Here is a 16,574-nt window from a genome sequence, read left to right on the forward strand (position 1 = left end):
CTGGACCTGCTTTCAGACACTGAATATTTTATGCTGGTGTAAAGAACTTCAAATGTTTTACATTTGTGTTTAGTCTTTTGTGTGACGCTTAGATTATTATTATAAATAGCTGCAACTCCGCCTCCTCTGCCATTTAGACGGGGTTGGTGTATGTAACTATACCCAGGAGGACTCGCTTCATTTAATGCTAAATATTCATTTGGTTTAATCCATGTTTCTGTCAAACACATTATTTTAAACTCCTGGTCGGGAATAATTTCGTTTACATTAAGCGCTTTAGATTTGAGAGATCTAATATTCAGCAATCCTATCTTTAGATCAGAGGTGCTGGCTGTGCGTTCAGTCCTATTTAATTTTATGTTAATCAGGTTACTAAAACAGACTTTCTGAGAATTCCTATATTTTGGTTTCGCTCGGGGGACAGACACAGTCTCGATTTGGTGGATCCTGAGTGACGACTCTGTGCAGCTAGCAGACGGTTGGTTTACCCTGTCTGTCTGCTCTCTGGCCTTGGCTCTGGACAGTCACTTGTTAACTAGTGCTGTTCTGAGACTATTACCTATACTACAATAAATGAGAGCAGCACCTTCCCGGGTGGGATGGATACCGTCCCGCCCTAACAGGCCAGCCTTGCCCTCAAAAATGCTCCAATTATTAATGAAGCCCACATTATTTTTGGAGCACCACTCGGACATCCAGCAGTTCAGCGACCATAACCTGCTGTAGGCTACATCGCCACGTCGTATTGGGATGGGGCCAGAGCATATTACAGCATCGGACATTGCCTTCGCTAATTTACACACCTCTATAATATTACTCTTAGTAACCTCTGACTGTCGAAGGCGTATATCATTAGCTCTTGTGTGAAAACTATCTTAGAGAACCTGTGCTTTCCTAAGAATCTAAGCTGACCTGCTATGTCCGGCGCCAGGATGCAGTTTACTGGACAGTAGTTCCTGTTGTGTTAATTACTGCTGCTAGACAACACTGATAATGTCATTCTTACAGTATAAAGACCAGAATTTCAAAGTAAAATAAATGTTTAAACCTTTGTGTTCATCAATAAAAATGTTTCAGCACGCCTATAAACACAAACAACCAAAACCAACAAAATAAATTCACTAATGAAAAATATATTATGGCACAGCTTCTAATAATCTTTTCATTTTTGTTTTACATAAACAGAAATGTATATGGAATGTGTAAACGGAAACCAATATTTTCAAATGTCAGATTTTTCTGCTTCTGTTCAACTGGACCAGAAGTATTTCTCCAAGACCTCAACATCTTTCGCACAGTTTTGATTAGGCTGGTCAGAAAACTTATTTTGAACTTAATGTTTACACTCCTTCACGTGCACTTAGATGATCATTTTCAATTTCTCTTGTGGCACCTTGGATTTGACTGACTACCATGGGTGCCAGATCTTTTAGTTATGCTGCCCCCCCCCGCCTATGGAACTCTCTTCCCCTTGATGTTCGCAATAGCGAGTGCTTGTTGACTTTTAAAAAGCGTCTTAAGACATCTTTTTATACAGGCCTTTTTATGAAATGTTTTATTGAGATTTAAATGAATTTTACATGCATATGCTGTTTCTCTGTTGTGGGTTGTTTTATGCAATGACCTGTATATTGTCTGTAAGGTGACCTTGGGTGTTTTGAAAGGCGCCATGAAATAAAATGCATTATTATTATTATTAATATTATTATCAGAAACTCCTTTTACCAAAAATCTTTTGAATGTTTTAGCTATTTACTGCATTCAACGAAAGCCTAAGATTCATGTTTTTGCCTAACAGGAGCGGAACCCTAAATGATCTTTTCCTAGTATGGTCAATCCATTTAAGATTTGATGTTTTGTGCATGCTGAAATATATTTCAGTTTGTAAAGATATATTATTTGAATTACTATATCCTTCTTGGCAGCTTTAACTAATACAGCCATTTCACTTATATCTCTATCAACAAGGCTTTTCCATTCACAGATCTCACTCACACACCATTCTAGACCATTCTAAACCCTTAAGAATTTTATGTGTGAAAATCCCAGGAGATCAGCAGTAAAATATTCAAAGTAGCCCATCTTGAACAATGTATGATGTGTGCATTAACTGTAGATCTTGACATATAGTGTTGATGTGTTTTGTTGTTGTTTTTTGTGAATATTCGAACGAAGTTTAGCTAAATTTCAGATTTAAAAATCTTTTGGTACATACATAGCCATGCACAGCACAACATGCAGTGAAAATGCTTAATTAACACTGTAAACTGCAGTGATTTCTGGGAAAGCTAATTGGGCTTTTCTCGATTTGGGAAACTGTAAAAACATGACTCTGACTATGATGCTCTGGGATCAATGGCTGATGGTGTTTATTTTAGACCAAACAAAAATATTATTATGAATGCTCAGGGAATATTTTTATAGAAAACAATTTGACCACAATGGTCTAAAACCAGTGTTATTTCACTTGGAGTTTTATCAAGCTTTTCTTTAGGAAATGGCCAAGCCTTCATGCTGAATGTTTTTGTTTTCCTTGTTTTTATTTTATTTTATTTTTTTAAGACTATGCTCTGGGCAAGGACTGCATAATGCATGGCTACATGCTGAAACTTGGAAATCCATTTCTTACTCAGTGGCAGCGCCGGTATTTCTACCTGTTTCCAAACCGTGTAGAATGGAGAGGAGAAGGCGAGTCCAGGGTAAGTTTGCAGTTTTCTTGGTTAGCAGCAATTGTTCTGATAAGCGATAATAATTAAATTACATTTTTTTTATTTGTAGATTATTATTTTGATGAATTAATTACCACATATAACTATATTTTAAATATTCCTTTGTGGCATTTCAGTCAGCTCATGTTAAACCAGAGCTGTTACAAAACCCATGTTTTCAGATCACTTACTGCAGTTTAACATTACTGAGATAAATCTGTCACCCAGTGAATACATTATCAAGTTACCTATACATCAATGTCTTTTTATATTTTTCTGATTTGAAATATAGGCTACCTTTTGGTTGGCTAAATACTTCATGACCTTTGCTTTGTTGTGATTTTCACACTCTAGACATTTGCCTTTTCATTATGGAATCAAATCCAAAAGTGTGAGGTTAAATCTTAATTCTTTTAGGGCTGCGATTCTACTCAAGGGGTTAAACATGGCTGCCTCTTTGCTTGTGTTTTGTTAGCAACAAGCTAGCCAGCTAACTAATGAGTAATATGTAACTACTTAAAACAGTAAACTGTATTGGCAGTATTATTCAATTAAAATTCTAAGATTTTGATTGATCTTACAGCAAGCACTTTGTGGAAAAACCCGTTCAAATACAGCATTCTTCTTCTTTCGGCTTCTCCCATTAGGGGTCGCCACAGCGGATCGTCTGTCTCCATACCCCGCTGTCCTCTACATCTGCCTCTTTCACACCAACTACCTGCATGTCTCCCCTCACCACATCCATGAACCTCCTCCTTGGCCTTTCTCTTTTCCTCCTTCCTGGTAGTGCCATCCTCAGCATTCTCCTACTGATATAACCCATGTCCCTCCTCTGCACATGTCCAAACCATCTCAATCTCGCCTCCCTCACCTTGTCTTCAAAACGTCCTACATGCACTGTTCCGCTAATAAACTCATATTTAATACTGTCCAACCTCGTCACTCCTAACGAAAATCTCAACATCTTCAGCTCTGCTACCTCCAGCTCCACCTCCTGTTTTTTACTCAATGCCACTGTCTCTAAAACATACAACGTCGCAGGTCTCACCACGGTTCTATAAACTTTCCCAGAACCTCTTCTATCACAAATCACTCCTGCCACTCTTCTCCACCCACTCCACTCTGCCTGCACTCTTTTCTTGACTTCTCTAACACACTCTCGTTTGCTTTGCACTGTTGACCCCAAGTACCTGAACTTCTCCACCTCTTCTCCCTGCAACTGCACCACTGCACTGCCCTCCCTCTCATTCACATACATGTACTCTGTTTTACTCCTACTGACTTTCATTCCCCTTCTCTCCTTGCACGTACCTCCACCTCTCCAGGCTCTTCTCAACCTGCTTCCTACTCTCACCACAAATCACAATATCATCTGCAAACATCATAGTCCAGGGAGACTCCTGTCTGACCTCGTCCGTCAACCTGTCTATCACCACTGCAAACAGGAAAGGGTTTAGAGCTGATCCTTGATGCAGTCCAACCTTCACCTTGAACCAGTCTGTCGTTACTACTGCACACTTCACCGCTGTCGCACTGTCCTCATAAATGTCCTGCACCACCCTCACATACTTCTTTGACACACCTGACTTCCTCATACAATACCACAACTCCTCTCTTGGCACTCTGTCGTAGGCTTTCTTTAAATCCACAAACACGTAATGCAACTCCTTCTGACCTTCTCTAAACTTTTCCATCAACATTCTCAAAGCAAAAAAAGTCGTCTTTATGGTGTGACTGATCAACTTAATTCCCCTGTTAGTTACTGCAGGTCTGCACATTGTTCTTAAAGATCAGTACCAGCACACTCCTTCTCCATTCCTCAGGCATCCTCTCACCTCCCAGAATCCTGTTAAAAACTCCACTGCCATCTCTCCTAATGTCCATTGTTAAAAGCGCTAAACAAATAAAAATTTATTGAATTGAACAGTGCAGGTAGTCACATTGTTTAACGTTTTAAAGCACAAAATAAGTAACTGTGTTTAATGGTCAAATATAGCTAAATTAATTTCTAAAAAAGTATTTCCTCCAGTTTAGTAGACTAGTCTACCTAAGCAGTGCCTTGGCATTGACCATCTTAAAGATGCTTTGCAGGTTCCACCTTGTCTGCGTGTTGATGCTAGTGCTGACACAGGTTTGGTACATTTTTGTTCTGGTTCAGTGTTCCACAGTCTAAACAGCCTGTTGGTTATAAACACCTTTTGATAAACATACGCCATTTATCAAGCGTAAACACTGAAAAAAAATGTGGCAGTTTGAGCTTAGCACAAATTTATAAAAATGTAACTCAGATGCTCACATTCGTCAGCTCCCTAAAAGTTCTCTGACCACACATTTTGATGACTACCTACTCCACCTCATTATCTGTTAAGAATTCTACTGGTGCTTATGCACCTATGCCTAGGCTCATTACGAGGCATGACGGCCAGCCTGGAGATGGCCGTTTCATTAGTTGTTTTGGACATGTTTCTGCTGTTGATTTTGCTGCTGGTGGGTTCTAGCATTGTCAGATGTTTTCTGCCAAAAGCTGTTGATTCTTAGGTGATATTACATCAAATATAGATTCTGTCAAGTACCTTTAGTACTAATAAGTCTATTGTACAGTCTAAGGAAGTCATGGTCATGCCTTGCAATGATTTACAGGTTGTCTGTATCATTCTTATTTGCTATTAAGTTGTCTGATGGCACCAGCCAGTGCAGTCATGCTTGTTTGGTTAGTCTCATTATATAACTGGTTTTGAAAACAATCAACTTGACACTGGAAAATGCAGCCTAAACAAGCTAAAAGCAGAATAACAGTATCTCCATGTTTCAGACCCTCTTGTTTGGTAGTTAAATCAATTAAAAACTAATTTTGTTTCATTCAGTGTTTTTATTTTATGTTTAATTTGATTGAAAATTTAAATCTACCTGATGCACTTATTCAAGCAATGCTTGTTTTTTTGAGACATCACCATATTCTGATAAATGTAATGTTCTGCTAAATTTTCAGCAGTTTCTCACTAACGCGCTATTTTGTCTTTTGTGCAGCAAAACCTGTTAACAATGGAGCAAATAGTGAGTGTTGAGGAAACACAGATCAAAGACAAGAAATGCATCCTCCTGAGGATCAAAGGAGGGAAACAGTTTGTTTTGCAGTGTGAGGTAGGACATGTTTCTCTGTGTCAAATCATTCTCATAAGCCTAGTCACTCAAAAAAAAAAAAAAGGCAGTGCACTTGTCAGTAAAGTTTGAGTTTTGAATTTACACGTGTAACTTTCAAAAAGTATTTAACTGGTGTATATGTATGCAGTTACAATTAACATAAAAAGCATGCAAAGTTTTAATCCAAGTCACTTTTTCAGCAGCAGTAATCTTACTTATACTATAAAAAATAAAAGTACCTGCATGTGTATTATGTTCTTTAAAAAAAATGTGAATAATAGAATTGCTACAGAATAAACAGTATATCTACATATCACATGTAGTCAATTTGTAATCTGCCTATCCTTTGCTACTTTGTCCACAGAGTGACCCAGAGTTTGTACAGTGGAAGAAGGAGCTTAACGAAGCGTTCACAGAGGCCCAGAAACTGCTGCGTCGTGCTCCTAAAGTAATCGGCAAGGGTCGTGCCGGTGTGGTGGAACTGTCCAAACCACCTCTCACACACCGCAACAGCAACGGCCTGTGAGCCACTGATGTCTTTAGACCCCAACCCTCCCTCATAATCATGCATTCTTTTACACTTGCAGACATTGCACCACTTGTTTAAATATATTCTCCATCTCTGCCACCACCAATAAAGCATATAAATGTTTAAAAACAGCCCTCCACAAGGACTGTTTGACGTTCTACTTGACTTGTTTCATTTGTCTAGCACACACTCACCCAAATTGACACACTGGGCAGTTGCCATTCCTAGACAGCAGTGAAGGACCAATGTTGATGTCGGTGCTGAATGAAGACATTTATGTGGACAAGATTGAACTCAAATGAGGCATACGGTGACATTGTGTCCTTGCTCTGCTCTTTGCCTTTCATCTCTCTCGCTTAATCTGTGAACTTCCTCCTCTTTACTCAGTGTTCTCCCCAGGCAGGGCCTGGCATCAGCTGTCCCTTTACCCAAGCGCACATGTATGTAGACTGCAATGTGATGCTGTGGGAAGCTGAATCCTGTCCTCCTGCTGCTCTTTCCTCTACTGTGAATGTGTTGGTCTCTGTATGCTCAGGATAAAGCTCTCTGTGTGAAGATGCAGATAGTAGGCCACATGGGTCTATGCATGCAGAGATAGTAGGCTGCATGCTGTTCTAAGTCAGCACTGAAGCCACCACAGTGGAAGCTGGTAGAATGTCTTTGTCTAAACTTCAAGAGCTCAGTAATAGTCAAAAATGAAATGGCAATGCTAAGGTCTAGTTTGATGTAATGTGTTTCAAAATAGATTTTACAACATTGCCTCTGTTGTACCTTTTTGTAATATCCAGGGCCACCTTGATTGGTTTATTTCTTGAAATTCATTAGGGTTGATTTTTAGTATAAAATAATGTTAGAAGTCAGAGGTCCCCAGCTGCAGTCTTGGATCACCAGAGTTCATATTTACCCTACTCAGACACCTGTTTTAAATCACCAGTATCTTTTGAGGGTATTTTAGAGCAGAGAAATCACCAAATCCTCCTTGATTTCAGCTTTTAAGGACTGCAGCTGAATGCCTTTGCCTTTAAATTTCTTTTTTGTTTTTTTTGCAATCTGATTGGTGGACTCTGGTGGTTGGGCTGTTGTGATCTTTTCCACCTCCCTTCTCTACACACATTGTAATGTTTTGCAACGAGGAATTGTCAGTGATCAAGGATACACTTTTTAATGAGATGAGTTGATTGTAATAACTCTTTAAGAGTGGGAAATTTGACATTCGGCCCTTTGAGCGATCAAATTTAAATTATGTTGCTGACTGAGCACTTGCATGCAGCAATGTGTATTTTGTGTGTGCATGTATGTATGTTTGGTCACTTAATTGTGATAGGGCTTTAAATTGTGGCCAGTGAAAGTATCCATACAGATCATTCCCTTTGTTGTGCTATTGTGTGCCTCATGAGGGAAATATTTCACTGGTTAATAATGAAAATGAAATGCCACACTCTTTTCCCCATAATGCCTCAAGCCCGCTGCACCTTCTTCAAACTCTGAACTCCATCCCTACTCTTTGAAGTTAAAAAAAAAAGTGCCAACACCGATAGAAATCTTCGAGCCAAACCTGCTTGACTTCAGCATGACTTCAGTGAAATTTAAGGAAATATGAGGAAAGAACCAAAACAAACTGCATTTTCCCTGTTTTGCTTGCCCACCTTTTCCAGGAATGCTTTGTTAGACAAGACAATGTGCAACAAAGTAAAAAGACAGGTTGGAAAAAAGCAAGTTTCTTTGCACAGTACTGATCTGACTTTATATATACCAAGCAGTTCTTTCTCTGTGCATCTGCAGTATACCCTTCTTGTAAGATGTTTGCATATATGGGGGATTATTCTGTCTGTGCTTCTGTTCTTTTGTCTTGGCTTTGGGGAAAGGGTGGGTTGTGTTTGATGGCGTTCCAATCATTCATGCATACCTCAGTATGACATACAAGTGTGAAAAACTGAATGACTGCTAAATAGCTTCTCTCAGTGAGGTACATGTTTCTCATCTTGGCCACACCCTGCATGTGTTAGTGTTGCCATCATTCAGCTGCAGGTAGACAGACTGTTAACATCAGCACTGCACATATGCGATATTCTCCATCCCCGAGTGAGGACATTGACAACGGTTTTTGAGAAAAAGCTGAGCTACAGGGACAGTGGGGAAAACAAACTTAAACCATTTGTTGTAATGCTTGATTTCAGTATAGTTAAATTTTTTATATTGTTTTGAATGTGACAAAATGCAAATTTCTAATAGACTTTTTGAAATACATGCATTTTTGACTGGCAGAAAAGAGCACAGCTTAAAAGGCAGTTTTGAACAGTGGATTTTTTTTTTGTTGAGATTTTTTTTCTTCTGTTTGTATATTTCAGGTTTTCCATGCAATAGCTTTTTTTTTTTTTTTTTTTAAGTGGTTCTTTCCATGCTTTTTAAAGGAAGACTTTTGATTTGCATGTGATCCCGACTTTTGCAAATGTATGTGTAGCTTTTAAGTGTCATGGAGGTGCCATCCTAGAGAAAGATATAAAAAAATTCCTTTTTTTTCTTTTTTTTTTTTCTTTTTTTTCTTTTTTATTTCTTTTGAAAAAACAAAATTTTTTGGACATTTAAGTGAAATCACTGTACCTCCAGACTTCACTAGCTAACAGATATGTGCCAAAAGACTGTAGGAAATTATCTTAAATCAGTAAAAAAAAAAAAAAAAAAAAAAAGTTTGTGTGTATAGCACTGATCACAATTCTCCATTTGCATTCCCTTCAAACCAAAATTGGTACATTCTACAGGGAAGTTTATGATTTTGAAGAGAATGGTACAAACGTGACCAAATTTAGGTGGTCCAGTGGGAGGAGATTTTGATGTCATTAACACACTGAAAAGTGGCTATCCACTAAGTGAGCTGCCATCACTGGCACCTGTCAAGAAAGGCATTTTTCCTTACCCAGTTCTCAAAGAAGGAGCACCTCCAACAATCCTGAATATCCATGTTTTATTTCAGGGGTTTTTATATTTTATTTTTATTTTTTAGCTTTTTATTCATGATGTTGAGGTTTGCCTCATTCAAATGTTTGTGTGTCTGTTCTTGTAGGGGTAAGTTTGTATGGAAAAGCAGGTATCAAAATGGCAGTTAACAAAATACAACAAATAGGAATAAAATATATATATATATATATATATATATATATATATATATATATATATATATATATATATATTAGTGTGTGTTTATTAAATGAAATTAGAAATGTTTTAGGTTTATTTAAAGGGGTAAATATCGAAACTAAAAGCCTGGAATGGGATTGGGTTCTATGTGAGTTTCAAATATTTGTGGTGAAGAATCAGCTCAGATCTTGCACATAAATTTAGATAGTATACCTACAGATTATTTTTTTGTCTGTTTATTGCAAGATTCTCTTGCCTTTTTTCATATTTATTGTCTGGTTGGAGGAGATAATCCCTTTGTGCTAACTATACATGTACATGTGTTTTGCTAGTGCGCGGAGCTGTAGAAGATAATTTTTTTTTTTTTTGGTGCCACAAGCAAACACTTGTACAACTGTATAGGTTATTATCATTAAAATGAAGGCAGTTATTATTATTGATGAAAATATCCAGTAATTATCGTTTTCCCCCAGAGAATCTAGAAACATGTGTTGGACTGCCAATTAAAAGTTCAGAAATAAAAGCCTTTTTTTCGTGTACTTTGCCTTGTTTGTTGTCTTAATGATTCAGATGCACATGTACATTTTTGCTAAAGGTTTGCTGTTGATCTTGAAATGTTTATCAAGAGACATTAAATGTATTGAAGTACCAAGGCCACAATAATCTGATGAAATTTGCCAGCCTCAGACTGAGAGCTGCAGTAAAAGTATTAAAAATGCCTCCTATTCCTTACTATAAGTTTTATGTAAATTAATATCTTAATACCAAATTGTCAAATCAGCCTTTTTTCTTTTTTTTTTTTTTTGTTGTGATGAAAATGTTACTCCTTTCATTCAATATTTTTAAATGATTTAATTGATTTTAGTCCTGTTTTTACAAACTGTTTTCTCAGTCAGCTCCCCTCCTCTTGCTAGCACTCTATCCAATGCTGTCCCAAGGGATGTGCCTGAAGCTCCTCCTCCAGCCTGTTACTCACAGCTGATTTTGTCCATCACACAGCCAGCAAGAACTCTGGGCTTGTTTCTCACCCTGTTGCTTATTTCAAAGCAATAGCCTTTAAAAAAATGTTAATAAAACTACCACGCTTTATCATGTTTGATGTAATCCTATTTAAAGTGAAACAAAAAGACCCTTTTTCAAATAATAATGCAAAGCTGTTCCTTGTCTAGTTAAAGCTTCCCAAACAGGGTAGCATGCTTACACCACCATCCACCACGAAGATATTTATAGCAGGGTCTCGTGTTAACACAGCTGCTTTGCTTATCTGTGTGTGCATGCACTCATGGCTGTGCCACTCTTATTTCAGTCTGGCTGTGTGCATTAGTGAGTGACAGTAGGCCTGTGTGACTTGTTTGGCTTTTCTTTTTTCTTAAAAGTATTTCACGAACCAAATTTTATTTGGACGACAACCTTTTTTTTTTTTTTTATTCTTCAAACAAAGCCTTTACAAGGTATGTCTTGGTTTTCCATTTCAAGTCAGAATTTTTACAAGAACTTTAACAACTATGTTTAAAAATCAAGTAGAATATAGGGTTGTATTTACTGGGCCTGTGTAGCTTTGGTGGCCCATAGCTTAAGGTGGATTTTGAGTTGGCCTCAATAATTATGGCGGCTCCGACTTGAACCCGAAATCTAAGAACAGCACAGCAGACCGAGTTTCTAAATGATTTTTATTTTATTTTTATTTCTTTAAAAAAAAAAAAAGTAGAATCAAGTTGGAATGGATAATATTTTATTAGGTCGAAACCGATGCTGAAGTCAGAACAGCACCTTTTTCATGTGGTCATATAAGTTTCCTGAGTACATAACCAATTGAATTAGTCCCACACCAATTATTGTATAGATACTCAACATGTCCTACCCTGGAACATGTTCCACACTAAATAAAGTTTAGTGTTAATATTAAGTTTATTCAAGGCATATGCACTTATTATGAATTCATAAAGTTTTCAAGTTTACCATCCATATTATTTACCAATTAATTCTGCACAAGCATACAAGAGCTATTGTGAATCACTGTTTTTTTGTTGTTGTTTTTAAATCACTGTCTTTATATAGGTGTTCTATTTCTGTACACATTTAATAGGAGCACCTCAGAAGTAATGCATCATTGTCTATCTTTCAAGCTCTGACTTCATAAATTCTTAAAAGTGTGTTCTTCACCAGAAGTCTCCTTGGGCGTAAATCACAAAGGCTACTTGGGGAACCATGGTGTTATTTATGGTTGCATTACTGATATAGTGTCAGCTTGAATGCAGCCCAGGTCTTTTTTAAGAGAAACAAGTGGAATGTTCTGTAAGAGCCAAGTCAACCAACTGAGCATGCATTTCACATGCTGGAGGCAAAATACCCCAAGGACAACCAAGAACTCCAAAAAAAGCTAGGCTGAGCATCACCAGGCAAGAAACCCATTGTCTGGTGATGGCTGTAGCTTCCACATGTCAGGCAGTCATTGACTGAATGATTTCCAACTAATTATTGAAATTGCAATAAAATATAATTTAATTTGAGATTTAATAGACGGTCATAAACAAAATAATGAACCTGACTGTAAAAAGATGACCTTGATACATTTCTTTGACACCTTTGCAGCCACTTTTATGTATATCAAGACACCAGAGTCTTTTTTGTTGCATGATAAAGGGATTTTTTTCTGTCACATTAGATCAGGCTTTATCTGTCACACTACAGTATACATTGCATTAGACTTCGTGTTAAGCATTCATTGTGTTTATAGATTTTACAATAACAAAGACATTCATAGGCAGTATGGGTGGTATAACATGGTGGTGCATCACTTGCACTGCTGGAAAACATTTAAAATATATTTTAATGTTAAGATAATTATTACAATTATTGCATACTGAATGTGTTAGAAGAAACTCTCTTTATTCTTTCCTTCATGACACATTATTTTTCTTTTTGCAGGTCCACAGTGTGACTGTTTCATTACTGCTCCTAGTTTCTTCACAACACCAAAAGAGCACACCTGGCTGAATTGTATTAGTGTGGCTCCTGTCCATAATGGCACTGTCCTCACGCTTAAAACTGTGGGAGCAGAAGGCAGGTGTAACAACTCCCTGTTATTCTGCATGATGCTTGAGATTTTTGCATGCCTGATTTAATTAATAAGGTGTAAAGAATAGCCTCTTTTTAACAAAGAAAAAAATTGTAATACAAATAATAGAACCTATGGGGAAAAAAGGGCAGGCTGAAGTAATTGTAAATGGTTCACATAATGCAAATAAAAGAGTTGAATGAATCAATTATTCCTTCACAGTAAAAAATAAAATCAATAGACATTTACAGTTTAGTAATGTTTAAGCTAGTTCTAAATAATTGAAGCTCAAAGGCATCAGTATGTAAATGCAGTTGGACATAGAATGCTCAGAAAAATGTTCTAGAGAGTTCTATGCTCAGAAAGGCCACATTGTTCACATTGTTTGGTTTGGACACCCTCTGAGATTTAAGAATATTTGCTTTAAAATATTATTACATTGAAAATAATGATATAAAAGACAGACACAAAAGAGCATAACTGGGGCTGAGGGAATAAAGGCATTACTTGCTCTATCACTAGTCATTTGTGGGACATATATACATGAAAAGAGGACAGTTTGTGTTCACATGGGTCAAACAAAGTATGTTAGTTTTCACCTCAAGATGGCTGTCAGAAGAGAACTCGAGCTCAAGGCTGAGAAAGATCAATAGCATCTTTCAATAAGATAAATACCAATCTAAATCAAGTGCAAAGAGAGCGACCAATCAAGTAATTGGTGATTGATCATATTTGAAATCCAGTTGGTTTTTCTACCATGATTTCTCCATAAACATGCACATTTCAAAATACTTCAAAACTATTAGAGATGATTGAAATACAAGTAAAGTATTTTTGAAGTTTTCTTGACAGATTAGTTACTTCCAGATGTTATCTGAGTTTTTGCATGCTGAACATTTGATCAATTATTCATTAAATATCCATAAACACCACAAAGTATTCAATTAAAAATTTGTGCTAAAAGTCCCATGGAACATAATGTCAAATATTTACAATATTTATATTTTATCGTGACAAAGTAACATAGTAACAAAGTAATATAGTCAGTTCTATAATTTTGTAGGATATAAATTAAGTTAATGCTGAAGTAAATGTATAAGCTGACTGGTGTTTGATCAGAGAACTTTACACAATCCATGTACAAGGGTTAAATTCTGTGAACTGTAGGGGTGAAATAAGACCATATTATACATGATGATTATCTCTCCATTATGGCACCTATTAGTGGGTGGGATATATTAGGCAGCAGGGAAACATTTCGTCCTCAAAGTTGATGTGTTAGAAGCAGGAATGGACAAGAGCAAGGATTTGAGCAAGTTTAACAAGGGCCAATTCGGAATGGCTAGACAATTGGGTCAGAGCATCTCCTAAACTGCAGCTGTTGTGGGGTGTTCCTGTTCAGCTGTGGTCAGTATCTATCAAAAGTGGGGAGCGATGGCTGGCCCATGTGGTCTTATCCAACTGTGGTTTGATCTCAGATTGCTGAAGAAGTTAACGCTGTTTATGCTCAACGGGACAGGACTGCAAAAGAGGGACCAACAGAATACTGGGCACTTGGTTATAATGTAATGTTCTGCCCGACATATATATATATATATATATATATATATATATATATATATATATATATATATATATATATATATATATATATATATATGTATATATATGTATATATATGTATATATATATATATATATATATATATATATATATATATATATATATATGTATATATATATATATATATGTATATATATATATATATATATATATATATATATATATATATATATATATATATATATATATATATGTATATATGTATATGTGTGTGTGTGTGTGTGGTATCAATATAGTACACCTCTCTTACATTGCAGCAACAATTTTAGTAAATCTTCTCTAGGGACTACTATAGAAATTAAACTAGGGTATATTTTAGAGTAGTCAGTGTGCAGTTTGGATAGCAGTACAGATTTATTGTCCTTTGAAATTAACAACATAGAGCCATTATTTTTATAATAGCTGGCAACAAAAGTAATCACAGCTGTATGTCACTTACAGTAACCATACAAAGCCACATGTCCTATCATGTTCATGTTTTTATCTGCTTAGCAGGACTATACAAATTTGTGAATCTTGTATTAGAGCTGTTAAAATTTGGTGCTTTGAGAACAATTCTCTCATACTGACCCCTGGATGTTCAACATGGCACCTCATGGCAAAGAACTAGAGAATTTGAATTGTTGCTCTCCGCAAAGATGGCCTAGGCTATAAGAAGATCTGTGACATCCTAAAACTGAGTTACAGTACAGTGGTCAGGGTCATACAGAGTTTGCAGAAGCTGCTTCAAAAAATGTTGGCATCCAGCAGCTCTGTGATGTCATTATGGAGGAGTGGAAGAGGATCCCAGCAACAACCTGTGCAGCTCTGGTGAATTTCATGCCCAGGAGGATTAAGGCAGTGCTAAATAACAATGGTGCTCACACAAAATATTGACACTTTGGACTCAGTTTTGACATGTTCACTTCACATTATTTAGAGAACAATGGCTGATGAGTTATTTTTAGTAAACAGTAAATCTATTTTGCCATAAAAGCTGCACATTGACTAAAATATTCCCAAGTTTTATTTCTATTGAATTATGTGTGTGTGTGTATGTATGTGTGTATGTATGTATGTATGTATGTATAGACATGTATACACATACAGTGAGGAAAATAAGTATTTGAACACCCTGCTATTTTGCAAGTTCTCCCACTTAGAAATCATGGAGGGGTCTGAAATTGTCATTGTAGGTGCATGTCCACTGTGAGAGACATAATCTAAAAAAAAATATCCAGAAATCACAATGTATGATTTTTTAACTATTTATTTGTATGATACAGCTGCAAATAAGTATTTGAACACCTGAGAAAGTCAATGTTAATATTTGGTACAGTAGCCTTTGTTTGCAATTACAGAGGTCAAACGTTTTCTGTAGTTTTTCACCAGGTTTGCACACACTGCAGGAGGGATTTTGGCCCACTCCTCCACACAGATCTTCTCTAGATCAGTCAGGTTTCTGGCCTGTCGCTGAGAAACACGGAGTTTAAGCTCCCTCCAAAGATTCTCTATTGGGTTTAGGTCTGGAGACTGGCTAGGACACGCCAGAACCTTGATATGCTTTTTACAGAGCCACTCCTTGGTTATCCTGGCTGTGTGCTTCGGGTCATTGTCATGTTGAAAGACCCAGCCTCGACCCATCTTCAATGCTCTAACTGAGGGAAATACATGGCCCCTATTATCCTCTCCTTAATACAGTGCAGTCGCCCTGTCCCATGTGCAGAAAAACACCCCCAAAGCATGATGCTACCACCCCCATGCTTCACAGTAGGGATGGTGTTCTTGGGATGGTACTCATCATTCTTCTTCCTCCAAACACATTTAGTGGAATTATGACCCAAAAGTTTTATTTTGGTCTCATCTGACCACATGACTTTCTCCCATGACTCCTCTGGATCATCCAAATAGTCATTGGCAAACTTAAGACGTGCCTGGACATGTGCTGGTTTAAGCAGGGGAACCTTCCGTGCCATGCATGATTTCAAACCATGACGTCTTAGTGTATTACCAACAGTAACCTTGGAAAAGGTGGTCCCAGCTCTTTTCAGGTTATTGACCAGCTCCTCCCGTGTAGTTCTGGGCTGATTTCTCCTTCCTTAGGATCATTGAGACCCCACAAGGTGAGATCTTGCATGGAGCCCCAGTCCGAGGGAGATTGACAGTCATGTTTAGCTTTTTCCATTTTCTAATGATTGCTCCAACAGTGGACCTTTTTTTTACCAAGCTGCTTGGCAATTCCCTGTAGCCCTTTCCAGCCTTGTGGAGGTGTACAATTTTGTCTCTAGTGTCTTTGGACAGCTCTTTGGTCTTGGCCATGTTAGTAGTTGGATTCTAACTGTGCCACATACATCATCTGAAACAGTTCAGAATCAATCTAATAACATGACAAAAATATACA

The 16,574-nt window shown here is 37.1% G+C and overlaps 2 protein-coding genes across 4 annotated transcripts in view; both read left to right on the plus strand.

Moving 5' to 3' along the window:
• Positions 1-10,052, plus strand: part of grk3 (G protein-coupled receptor kinase 3) — a 68,908-nt gene extending 58,856 nt beyond the window's left edge. The window contains exons 19-21 of the mRNA XM_083569104.1: positions 2,563-2,699; positions 5,736-5,849; positions 6,214-10,052. Coding sequence (XP_083425230.1) covers positions 2,563-2,699; positions 5,736-5,849; positions 6,214-6,375 — 413 coding nt within the window. The 3' untranslated portion in view covers positions 6,376-10,052. The remainder of the gene's footprint in view (positions 1-2,562; positions 2,700-5,735; positions 5,850-6,213) is intronic.
• Positions 10,053-10,761: 709 nt separating this feature from the next.
• The window catches only part of myo18b (myosin XVIIIB), a 54,405-nt gene continuing 48,592 nt past the window's right edge, over positions 10,762-16,574 (plus strand). For 2 of the 3 annotated variants that reach the window (XM_083569003.1, XM_083569004.1), the window contains exons 1-2: positions 10,762-10,964; positions 12,442-12,576. In XM_083569003.1, coding sequence (XP_083425129.1) covers positions 12,538-12,576 — 39 coding nt within the window. In that variant the 5' untranslated portion in view covers positions 10,762-10,964; positions 12,442-12,537. Of the gene's footprint in view, positions 10,965-12,441; positions 12,581-16,574 lie in introns of those variants that run through there. The other variant, XM_083569005.1, reaches the window with a different exon arrangement.

This window comes from Silurus aristotelis (assembly GCF_946808225.1).
Source record: "Silurus aristotelis genome assembly, chromosome: 18".
Classification (NCBI taxonomy): domain Eukaryota; kingdom Metazoa; phylum Chordata; class Actinopteri; order Siluriformes; family Siluridae; genus Silurus; species Silurus aristotelis.